This window comes from Myripristis murdjan, chromosome 15 (assembly GCF_902150065.1).
Source record: "Myripristis murdjan chromosome 15, fMyrMur1.1, whole genome shotgun sequence".
Taxonomy (NCBI): domain Eukaryota; kingdom Metazoa; phylum Chordata; class Actinopteri; order Holocentriformes; family Holocentridae; genus Myripristis; species Myripristis murdjan.
The window spans coordinates 32,430,862-32,443,340 of NC_043994.1; the positions used below are offsets into that span (position 1 = coordinate 32,430,862).

Consider the following 12,479-nt stretch of genomic DNA (forward strand, 5'->3'; position numbering starts at 1 on the left):
GTGTGTGTACGTACCTGGTAGACGGCCTCGTCGCAGGCGTTCTGCAGGCCCAGGTTGATCATGGTGTTCTGCAGCGTGCGGCCCATGTAGAACTCCAGAGACAGGTAGTGCACCCTCTGCAGGGCGACAGCACAGCGTGTGTGTGTGTGTGTGTGTGTGTGTGTGTGTGTGTCGCTCACAACCACAGCACAGTGTGTGTGTTGTTCAGAACACACGACGCCGTGTAAACATGCAGGGTAACCATGGTAACCCTGCCGCTGTGTGACTTTTCGTTTTCATCAGCAAAGTCTTTTATTTTCTTAGTTTGTGACGTTTTGGTCGTTCTTCTAGAGCAGTAAAACACTCAAATACCCACAATGCCTTGCGCTACACACCTCAGTTAATTGCCAGGAAGTACAAGATGCCTGTTTGCACAAAAGCACTTCCTGGAATCCGCCTGGAATTTACCAGACAACCCTGATGAGGACGATGTGCTCGAAACGTGTCTTTCAGAATAAAAGACTTTTTCTTTCTGTGGCGGTCAGGTTTTCACATTTTAGTGTTTTGTCACTTTTGTGTTACAACACTGAGGCCTGCACACACACACACACACACACACACACACACACACACACACACACACACACACACACACACTGCAGGGAGGGTTTCTCCAGCAGCTCTGACAGCAGGCAAACAGAGATGTTTTGTGCAGGTGAGATATGCCACTCGGGGGAGGACGGGGGAAAGCGGACGTTCAGGAAAAGACAAAGAAAAAGTGAGAGGCTGCCCCGGACACACACACACACACACACACACACACACACACACACACACACACACACACACACACACACACACACACACACACACACACGGTAGACCCATCACATCTGACAATATAGAAAAAAACCCACTAAATCAAAAGTTAGAAGCCCTCGGAGCTGAGAGAAGCTCTGTCCCAGCTGCTGGCTGTGATCATGTTACACGGCGTGAAAACGGTGTTGAGAACACCATAACAGTTCAGTGCAGAACTTTTAAAGATGTTACTGGGAGGAAAGTGCAGATTTAATTCTTGTCGAAATGCAGAGTGGCAGCAACTGATGCATGGAGAGTTCAGTCAGACTGTACGGGCTGTGCAACTCGGCCAATAATCAACGTAACGTTAAACGGAGTCTGGCGTAAAAGAGCTTTCTGGTCTATATGCGTGCTGTTCCTGAACGTCACACGGATCTCCATTCAAACGGGGTCTTTGCCGTGACTGTTGGCAGATGTACAGACTTTGTGTATAATGTCTAACTTATGAGTCATGTACAGTTATGACCTTCAGGGTTCTCTGGTAAATTCGGCGCATGAAAAAGCGACCAGGAACTCTTTATTTAAATGAATTCATAACTTTCAGAGCGTGCGCACCGCCCGTCCCCACCCACCGCGGCGCGTGTTAACGGGGTGGCAGAGCACTGTGCCGGACGGGCGCTCCGACTCTACCAACTTGGTTCTTGTTGAAATGCACGCTGGTTGCTGGGTTTGATGTTTGCCGAATCAGAGCGGGTCCCTCGGTAGTTCAGAAAATCTCTTGAATTATATTTTACTGGTTTGCACTCTTGCCGTTAGCCGAGGAAACCTGTGACTGACGGGTTTTTTTCAGCGGACCTCGGCGTGCATTTCCTCGCCTAAGCAGAAGCTGGGCTCCGGACTCGGTGCTCCGGGGAGGCCGGGCTCCCTGCTCCTACCTTCGGGTCCTTCTCGTAGTAGTACTGCTGGGTGCGGATCCAGCGGCCCACCAGGTGGTCCCGGACGCTGTGGGCCAGGGCGAAGTAGTAGTCCCGGGGCGTCGCGACGTTGCGGTCCTTGACCAGAGTGAAGTGGAGGTGCCGGTTGAAGCTCCGCTTCATCTCCGCCACGTCGCCCAGCCCGGCGATGCCGCGGACGCTGATCTGCTTCCGCTTCTCCTGGTCCGTCAGCGGAGCCGCCATGTTCCCGGGCCCGGAGCAGACTGGAGGGACTGGGAGGTGAAGGTTTGGTCCTGCAGAGACACTGAGGGTCTGTCCTGCAGCTCCGGACAGGGACCAGGAAGACCTGAGCGGAGCCCCGCCCCCCTCCACTCTCACACAGGGGGGGTTTGATTTGACAACAGGAAAACACGGACAGGGTGGACCCGCTGAGCTCAAGATGCTTTATTTTTATTTTAATCCCTATTTATTTATAACAATATATCATTACATGTAAATGCATAGCGCACATAACACACTATAATACACTGTCTTCCATTCTAAGTTTTGTGGGCGCAGCAACCTGTGGAGCACCAATCAGAGAGGAGGAAAACAGCAAGAGCTCTCACTCTGACCTGGTTTTCCTGACTGGGCATCAGCAGAGGCCCCGCGATACGAAGTTATCACGATACTTAGGTCACGACATGATAGTATTATTATAGGATCGCTCCTCCTGATCTGTGCAAATTAATACGACAATTAAAAGACAGACAGCAAGAACACATCCAATAAATATGAAACTAAAATAAATCCTGTAAAAACAGGATGGATATTACACTTAAAAACATCGTGTGTTGTGCTTGAAAATGTTGGATATTGCATTTAAAATGCGGTGTATTAAAATGTTAAACATTTTGACATATAGCAGTTTTTGACATGGGCGAAGCGGGCAGCCAGAATTTTTTTATGTCACGTGGGGGGCCGCACGAGCACTTAAAAAATAAAAAAATCATCAGAGCCAGGAAGCGGTTTTCTATTAGACTGTCTATGCAGCTGCGGGCCCCCAGCTTGCTGAAAAGGTGCCGTGCACCTGCTAGAGGCGGAGGGGCACCGGCTCCGCCTCCAGCGGGCGGAGGGGCGTAGTAACATGGAAGGGCACAAGGCAGTAATTTCGCCTAGGGCAGCAACATAGGCAGAACCGCCACTGCATGATAGCATTATTATTTTATAATAGAACTCAATAGAAAGTATTTGTTGTGATTGCAAAAGTACAACGGAATTAGGATCGCTCCTCCTAATCTGTGCAAATTAATACGACAATTAAAAGACAGACAGCAAGAACACATCCACTAAATATGAAACTAAAATCCTGTAAAAACAGGATGGATATTACACTTAAAAACATCGTGTGTTGTGCTTGAAAATGTTGGATATTGCATTTAAAATGCGGTGTATTAAAATGTTAAACATTTTGCCATATGCTGAGTATTGTGATGTATTTTGAAAAGTGCATTAGTGCCAGCACACCGACTCGCTGTTTAAAATAAAACACTTTGAGATTCACGAGTAACATTTAAATAAAAACATTTGCATGTGACTAAATTATATTTTGTTTCTGGGCTTTTCATTCTTTTCTCGTTTCCTTTTGTTCTGTTGCAGAGAACCCGGCTCGGAACCTGAGAACACAACAGAACGCAGAGCAGATTAGCCGGCATACACAACCATGAGGTCTGTGCTGACTCCGCCCACCAGACATCTGGCCCCGCCCAGCACTAAACCACGCCCCTCCGCATCTGAAAGCTGGGGTGTATTCAACGTTGACGTACCAGTGCATAACGTCAATCTAACAGAAACGATAAAGCTCTGAACAACCTGTTGCATTACGCAGCGCTGCAGGTATGGAAGCCCAGAGGGCCATTCTCCTCGTGATTATGGGGCAAGAACTGAGGATGACATCACTCTAAATGGATCAGTAAAAACAGGGGCGCTGCAAAAGACTGTGGACATCACTGCCACTGCTTTAGCGATCAGACGCAGGAGGAGACCTCCAGCCCGGATCAGACCTCCAGCCCGGATCAGAGGTTCTGTGGAAACTGGAGCTCCTAACCACACTGAGCCGACCTTTGTTGCTCATTTTAGGACGAGAGGAGAAACATTTGAGGAGACGGAGCTGCTCTCTGCTGTGTTTCTGCTCCTCCTGTGAGCTGGACTGTCACTGAGACGCAGACTTACCAACCACTGTTTAGAAAATGGAATAAAAGTTTTATTTTTTTTCTAACCACCGTGTTTTAAGTTTTAAGTTGAATAAAAGTTGCCATATTATTGAAGAAAAACAATCATCTATGTCTGATCTATCATCATACTTACCACATACATGTGCTTTTACCTCTTCAGATGATGGGGAACATTTGAAGCATTGGCCACAATTAAATACTACCTTGGAAGCCTTAATGAAGCACTGTTGTTCTAAATGGTGGAGGCTTAAATACAGGCTGATGCTGATTGGATAACACCTCTGACACGCCCACAAAATGGAGGAAAACTACCTGTGAGGCATGTTGCTCTCTGTTACAAAACGCTACAACCAAACAGATCATTCAATGAGACGTCACACAACGTTACGTACCGTAACATTGTTGAATACACCCCTGCTGATTCCTCTTCTCACTGATCAATGATCGTGTGTAGACGTTGTGTTTGTGTGTCCTGACGTCAGGCTCACAGTGTCAACAAACTGGCTGCCTCTTCTGGGTTGAGGGAAAACAGATTGGAGTTCCAACAAACAGCAGGGGCCCGTTGCACAAAAGCAGGATTAAGACATCCGGGATAAGTGAAGGGAGCCGAGTTCCACAAATCCAAAACAAGAGCGCCCAGGCTTAATTGGTTGCACAGAGACCAAGCCAGGATGATGATCAGCAATGTTGTGGCAGAGTGGCCTGGCTCAGTCCATGACTCCCGAGTCTTTCGGACCTCCGGAATCTATCAGCGCCTATCACAAGGTGAGCCACACAGCCTCTATTAATAACCACTTTTTACATCATGGCTGTGTCAAGAATGTCACTCTATTTATGAGGTTGTCATGATGAGATTTTGTATTGACAGGTGAATTCTCTGGTGTGTTGCTGGGGGACAGGGGGTCTGCCTGTCAGCCTTTTCTCCTGACACCACAGACCCCCAGGGGGCACAGCAGGCCTACAGTCCTGCCCATGCCAGGACAAGGGCCATAGTCCAGTAATTTTAGGCCAAAATTGGGGTCAACCTAGGACAAATTGCAAGAGAAGCAAACTCAACTGATTTTGTATCCTCAGTTTGTCCTGAGTGAGGGAAAAAAAGTCCCAAGAAATCCCATTGGTGGAAAGTTTTGAAAATCACCTATTTATGACCACATATTACCAAAAAACACTGTTTTTAACACACAGGGGAAAGGGGTTCAACATTTTACTGTCAGATATCACTATAAAAATTCACAAGATGATTACACACACAAAGACAAGAAAAAAAGTCAATTACAAGTTCTTTGAATTATTCTGTTTACACATGCATATCATACATTATCTGATTTGATATGCGCTAATAAGGAATATAAGGAATAAATGCCAGAAGAGACATTTAAACAGTAAATTAAAAGGTTACTATATATATAGTAACCTTGAATTAAAAGGTTACTATATAACAGTGAATTCAAAGGTTACTATATATATAGTAACCTTTTAATCCACTGTTTAAATATCTGTTCTGGCATTTATTCCTTATATTCCTTATTAGCACATATCAATTAGCGCATATCATATTTTTTCATAAAATGACTGGACTACCAGGACTGAAATGACCTTTGGCCTCCTGAACGTGCTTTCACTGTCTTCAGGACTTAAGGGTCAGGACTTTGAGGGCATGTGACATCACTGTGGCCTGTGCTGTCCTCCACAGTGTGGCCTGCCTGAGGAAGGAGAGGGCCCCCAGAGTGCCATCACACAGACTGGGACAATCCTGCATCTTCCCTGAGTGGTCGGCTGCTCAGGGACCAATGTGTTAAATTATTTTAGTTAACATGCATGCTTTAAATTTAAGTTAAATATGTCCTGCAGTGGCAGAGACACATGCTGTGAATTTCAGTTAAATATGGCCTGCATTGGCAGAGGATTTTTTTTTTTTTTTAATTCAATTTAAATTGATTTGGCCTCTTATGTCATTTGTGCTGTATACTGTGTGTATACAAGCTTGCTACTGCATCCATTCATTTGTCTGTTCATTTGTTGTGTATGGATTTGTCCTGCATTTATTTCAGTGTGCAGACATGCAGGGTGTATTACATACAGACCTTTGAATGTGTCTTTATTCTTGTGTTGTATAATATGCTTTGATTCTGTGCTTTCTATCATGTAGAGTCACTGTGTGAAGGAGCTGATTGTTTACCTGCTTTGATTTATCCTTATTCAATAAAGGAACATCATGTTACTCTTTGATGTGTATTTATATGGGATGTGTATTTTATAGTCTATGGGAAACTGTAAATTATCTAATGATTGCAACATCATCTAAAATAACCATTTATCTACAATGATTGAAATTAATGATCACAAATGTTTAATATGACAGTGGGTCTAGTTGAAGGTGATAACTGTGTAGTGGGCAGTGGAATAACTTTTAGTTTCGGTTTGTGGTGACTGCTGACTGAGATAAGGGATGAGATTAAATAGATCCTGGAACTTAGCCTGGTCTGGAGCAGGCTAGCTCCACAGAACAAATCTCCATGGTAACTAATGTCATAACATATCCCGCTATCCACTATCCCACTTTTGTGCAACCGGATCACGGATAAGTTCATCCAGGATGACCAAGATATCCCGGCTTAATCCCTTATCCTAGTTTTGTGCAACAGGCCCCAGGTAAAAAAATCACGGCAGATTTTCTCCTTCTTCAAGTTTCCGTGTGTGTGTGTGTGTGTGTGTGTCACACCTGTGTGACTACGTGGTTCAGCAGGTCAGTTTCAGATGTTGTAAGAGCCATTTCTATCATGTGTTATTCTGTACCTTTGAACCTCTGTCAAAGGCCAAAGGTCTGTATATTGAAGGGGTTGATTGGACTCAGGTGTTGCTGGTTGGCAGAAGCAAACAGTTTTCGACCGTGAGCGTGGCATCGTCGTTTTGTTGTTTTTGTCTATATTGGTAAACAGGCGATCTGGTGAAAGTGTATGTTTGGCCCTGTTTTTTATTTTTATTTGGAAACCATTGAACTAACACATTGCACTGTAAGTAAATAAGTCATCGCTGTTGTTACTGAACTGAAATCAGTGGACTGGATATTTCTGTCATTTGGTAACGCGTCAAAACAATCCATCAGCAACGGTAGTGACCTATTTTGATAGACAAAGGGGTCAGTACAGATGAGTTTGGGATTAATTTAATCTGAGGTCAGTTCTAATCCGAGTTTAGCGAATCAGATTCTGTTGCACCATTTAAACAAACACTGATCCTGGTTCAGTGGCTGCAACACAAACTAAAAGATCAGATTTAATTAAGTTTGTGTGAAATCTTATCTGATATCAAATATCAATCAAATATCATTTGAACCTTTAGAAACACAGTCAACAAACAAACAAACAAACAAACAAACAAACAAACATCTGTCCAGTCAGGGTTTTTATCTGCTAACTTTCTGGTCTTTTTTTTTTTTTTTTTTCTTAATTTTCCAGCAGTGATTCACAAACTTTAATTTGTTTAAGTGTGGTGATTTTATCAGCATTTTTATTGATTGATTGTATTTTTATACTAATTTTCCAGTAGTTTTCTTGTCACTAATATTAATATCTGGTAATTTTATCAGGATTTTCTTCTGCCATTTCTTTCTATATTTCTGATGTCCATGTTTTCGTCAGTGTCACAGTTTAATCTGAGTTTAAAGTTTTAATGCACCTGGATTAAATTTAATCTGAGTTTAAAACTAAACTGAAGTGAGTTCACATGTAATCCCCTTCATTTCAAATCAGTTTAAAGTTTGAGGCAACAGAATTTAATGATAAACTTTGATTTAATCCGATTAAAAAAAAAAAAAAAAGATTAAGATCTTTAATGTTGATCCTGCCAGATGAGTTGGTGTGTGTGTGTGTGTGTGTGTGTGTGTGTGTGTGCGAGCAGCAGGTTTGGGCAGAACATGAATTCTTCAAATGTCAAAAATTCTTCATGTATTGAGAGAGAGAGCGAGTTCCATCAGTGGAACTTAAATAATGAAGGAATGAATGAAGTTTGTTTCCTTGTTCAATCGTCTAAATCTGTGCAGAAGCCAAACAGCAACTAAAAAAACACGGTGTGCACACTGCTGTGTTGGAAAAAAAAATGTTCAAAAAGCCTTTATTATTAAAAACCCGTCAGATGGACGTCAGGACGCTGGTCTCCAGTCCTTGGACGCGTCCTCATCAGGCTGCAGTGGGACAGCGTATCAAAAAACATGGATCCAGAGGAGGGAGGGTCATATTCAGAGAAAAAACTCATTATTTTTGAGATTAACATCACAAATTTATTAGAGAAAAACTGAAAATTCGTAAAAACTCATAAATTTACAAGAAAAAAAAACCAGTGAAACCATTTTGTCCTCCTCCTGTGGGATCCAGTCTGAGGGAAATCCTGCTGGTCTGAGTCCAGAACCCCAACCTCCTCCTCAGCATCTGGACTCTGAAGAGACGTTGCTGTGACTTGGGCCGATTCAGAAGAAAACAATCTGCTGATTCTGGGTCAGATCAGCAGGATCTCCTTGTTCCTGAATCCCATGTCAGAGTAGAATCTGCTGAGGGGATCAGCTGCAGGCCTGAGACACGGCCAGCAGGGGGCAGCACATGTGGAGCCACACACAGAGAGGATTTTTTTTCATAAATGTTTGAGTTTTTTCTTATAAATTTACAACTTTAATCATGGATATTCAGACTTTTTTTCTCGGACTATCACCGGTGTGTGTGTGTGTGTGTGTGTGTGTGTGTGTGTGTGTGTGTGTGTGTGTACAGGATGTCGACCACCAGTAAGAAGCACCAGGACTTCGTGGACGAGCCGATGGGCAACAAGGCGGTGACGGCTCTGCCGGGGATCGGAGACGCTCTGGGCACGAAGCTGCAGAAACAGGACTTTGACAAGGTGACACGCCCACACACACCCTGTGGCCACGCCCACCTGGATGACATAATCTGACTGTTCACCAGATTCTAAACCAGATGATAAACCCATAAATCTGTTTACATGGGTTGTTCATACAAATATTCCAGTCATATTCCAGTTTACCTGCTACAGAGCGCCGTGAGACATTCATTCATTCATTCATTAATTTTCACACGTCTACTCCTCATCAGCCTGCGGGGGGTGGAGCCACTCAGGTGTTTTTCCAGTGAGCATGCAGAACAGAGAGCAGAGGCCTGTATCACGAAGTGGGATTAAGGTGTTAGCGAGATCACTTCAGGCTCAGCTCCGGATTTTCTGTATCACAAAGCTGGTTCACCTCTCATCAGGATAGAAAACCTGTCCTGAAAGCTAGCCTGCTCCGGGCCAGGCTGGCTTTCAGGACAGGACTGAATCCTACATAAAGCTCCACCCCCTGGCCAATCAGCTGTTTGCCAAAACGTGGCCTGCCCAATCACTGAGGATCCCCTTGAACAACAAGTCCAAATGAGGAGGAGGAGGCAACGAGGCGTTGAATTTCAAGGGATGCGTGTATGTGTGTCCTTGTGTGTGTGTGAGAGAGAGGCTGTGATGCTGATGTGAAGCAGCTTCAGCCTGGATAACAGCTACTGCTGTTACACTCTGGAGGAGAGGAGAGGAAAACACACAGGAGAGAGGAGAATTCAGCTCTACCTGTCACACACGCAGCACACCTGAGCAGTGAGTTCATGGGTTTCAGTGTCAGATGTGGAAACTTGTTGATGTGGAACTTCCACATCTATGCAGTCGGCAGTTCACCGCCAAGCGTCCTGCCTTCTCTTGGCGGCAGCCGCGGTGTTCGATTTAGAGAGGAGATGTTGTTTTTCCTCCTCACACTTTCCCAGTATAACACGCTGCTCCTCCTCACTTTCCCAGTATGACACGCTGCTCCTCCTCACTTTCCCAGTATGACACGCTGCTCCTCCTCACTTTCCCAGTATGACACGCTGCTCCTCCGCCGTGAAACACGCTGTGTGTTTTTCCTTGTGGTTCATGTCTGTGATTGGTCGTCTGCCTCAGACTCCGCCCATTATACATGTGCGTTCACAGCTCCTGCGGCAAACCTGTTGATGAGCAGCGTCATGATGCCAGTTATCCCTGATCACCAGGATCTGCATTAGTGTATCCGGATAGGTCTGACAGATCCAGGGAAAACTGAGTTTGCTTCATGATACAGGCATCTGTGTTGTGTGTGTATGTGTGTGTGTGTGTTCCTCATCTTCTCTTTGACACAGTGATGTGGTTTCTCCAGCAGAAATCCACCTGTGCTAACCAGCTTCCTCTCCACCCTGATTACAAAAGCTGACTTTCTGTTTCCATGGCAACTGAGATGGCTGATGGTGTGTGTGTGGGGGTGGGGGTGTGTGTGTGTGTGTGTGTGTGTGTGTGTTGTGTTCCAGGCCTACATGGTGCTCGGTCAGTACCTGGTGCTCAAGAAAAACACTGAGCAGTTCACTGAGTGGCTGAAAAAGGCCAGCGGCGCTAATTCCCGGCAGGCCGCCGAGTGCACTGAGAGTCTGCACGAGTGGTGCAACAACTTCCTGTGAGCCGCCACTCCCCGCCTGGACACGCCCACTTCCTGCATGGACACGCCCACTTCCTGCTGAAACTCCTGAATGCTGTGGCTGAGTTGGGTGACATTGTGTTTACAGTGATGCCCTCTTCTGCTGCACTGCCAGCTTTGTGTTTTCTAAAATAATCTGTAAAAGTGGCTTTATTGGAGAATGTCTAAATAAAGGCATATGTTATATAAAAGTCTTGTCTTTTGTCTGCGTGGACCGTGCACACCGCCCGTCCCCACCCACCGCGGCGCGTGTTAACGGGGTGGCAGAGCACTGTGCCGGACGGGCGCTCCAACTCTACCAACTTGGTTCTTGTTGAAATGCACGCTGGTTGCTGGGTTTGATGTTTGCCGAATCAGAGTGGGTCCCTCGGTAGATCAGAAAATCTCTTGAATTATATTTTACTGGTTTGCACTCTTGCCGTTAGGCGAGGAAACCTGTGACTGACGGGTTTTTTCAGCGGACCTCGGCGTGCATTTCCTCGCCTAAGCAGAAGCTGGGCTCCGGACTCGGTGCTCCGGGGAGGCCGGGCTCCCTGCTCCTACCTTCGGGTCCTTCTCGTAGTAGTACTGCTGGGTGCGGATCCAGCGGCCCACCAGGTGGTCCCGGACGCTGTGGGCCAGGGCGAAGTAGTAGTCCCGGGGCGTCGCGACGTTGCGGTCCTTGACCAGCGTGAAGTGGAGGTGCCGGTTGAAGCTCCGCTTCATCTCCGCCACGTCGCCCAGCCCGGCGATGCCGCGGACGCTGATCTGCTTCCGCTTCTCCTGGTCCGTCAGCGGAGCCGCCATGTTCCCGGGTATAATGTTGGGACATCAAAAACAAGGCCGGAGTGTAGAACAAAAATGCTGTTTACTTAGCAGACTGGCAGTATAGCAAGCATAACTTTATCAGCAGACCGTAACAGTATCATACGTTTCAGTAGTCGCCATCTCGGTTCACACTTTCTCTGTATCACATTTCGTCTCAACAGTATCTGCTTTACAACACTGCCACCTCGCGGTTTTGAGTAGTAATAATTCGGGAACACAACATCTCCTCTCTCTGTAAAAGAATATGCTCTCAATATAAAGTGAATGCCAGTAGAAGAAACAAACAAAATAAATAAATCCTTCTGTAATAAGGTAAGGCTGTAGTTGTCCTGTGGAATAAACACAAATAACCAAATACTCTTATTTTACCATTAGCATAGGTATCATGAATATGGTAACTTTGCATAAGGCACATTAAACATGTAACAGTGCACATTTTTCTGTAGCAATAATAATTCCTCTGAACTTCAATACTGTCTAGTGCATAACCAGTAACACACTGAACCTTATTAGCTGTCTTAGCTGCAATAACAAGTTACTTCAATCATCTCAGTTTACTTTTGGTCAACTATGGCATGACATAGTCCTTATGCCACTTGGGCTTGTATTTAACACGTGGCGGTTTGTGAGAGGGGGAATGCTTAACACCTGTATGTAGCAGTCCAGATGTGTCACAGTCTTGTCCAGCCACAGGAGGAGTGTGGGCAAGATGAGAGGCATTCCAAGTCTTCCCATCACTCAGTAAGAAAGAGTTTGAACCGATTCTCTTTCTCACAGTTGCAGGGGAAGTGAATCTGGGGTGAGCTTTAGGAACATGGTGAGGCTTCCTTATCCTCACTCTCTCTCCAGGTCGGAAAGAAGGCATGCGTGCGCCACGTTTAGCATCAGTGTAATGCTGCATTTTATCCTGATGTCTTCTGAACTGCATGACGAGCAGAAACATCCAGTGGAGAGATGGCAGACGGCAGGGGAAGAATATCCAGTTTGGTGCGCATTTTTCTGCCGTAAAGGAGTTCATATGGTGAGGTAGAAGTTGCAGCATGTGGTGTTGCACGATACACCTGGAGCCAGTTCATTACAGTCTCTTTCCATGGTTGTGACTGTTGAATGGCAGTTTGAATGCAGCCTCTCAGGGCGCGATGAAACCTCTCGACAGCTCCATTCGCAGCTGGATAGTAGACAGATGTTCTACTATGGGAGATACCTTGGGTGTGCAGGAATGAGGCAAAAACTGCAGAA

The 12,479-nt window shown here is 45.5% G+C and overlaps 2 protein-coding genes across 2 annotated transcripts in view; one reads left to right on the forward strand and one right to left on the reverse strand.

Moving 5' to 3' along the window:
• pygb (phosphorylase, glycogen; brain) overlaps window positions 1–2,068 on the reverse strand; it is a 13,713-nt gene extending 11,645 nt beyond the window's left edge. The window contains exons 1-2 of the mRNA XM_030071242.1: window positions 1,713–2,068; window positions 15–116 (exon numbers count right to left, since the gene is read on the reverse strand). Coding sequence (XP_029927102.1) covers window positions 15–116; window positions 1,713–1,955 — 345 coding nt within the window. The 5' untranslated portion in view covers window positions 1,956–2,068. The remainder of the gene's footprint in view (window positions 1–14; window positions 117–1,712) is intronic.
• Window positions 2,069–6,803: 4,735 nt separating this feature from the next.
• Window positions 6,804–10,613, forward strand: LOC115373070 (barrier-to-autointegration factor-like). Its single transcript, XM_030071310.1, has 3 exons — window positions 6,804–6,939; window positions 8,686–8,812; window positions 10,270–10,613. Exons 2-3 carry the CDS (start codon window positions 8,687–8,689, stop codon window positions 10,414–10,416), a joined length of 273 nt encoding a protein of 90 aa, XP_029927170.1. The 5' UTR covers window positions 6,804–6,939; window position 8,686; the 3' UTR covers window positions 10,417–10,613.
• Window positions 10,614–12,479: the final 1,866 nt, after the last annotated feature.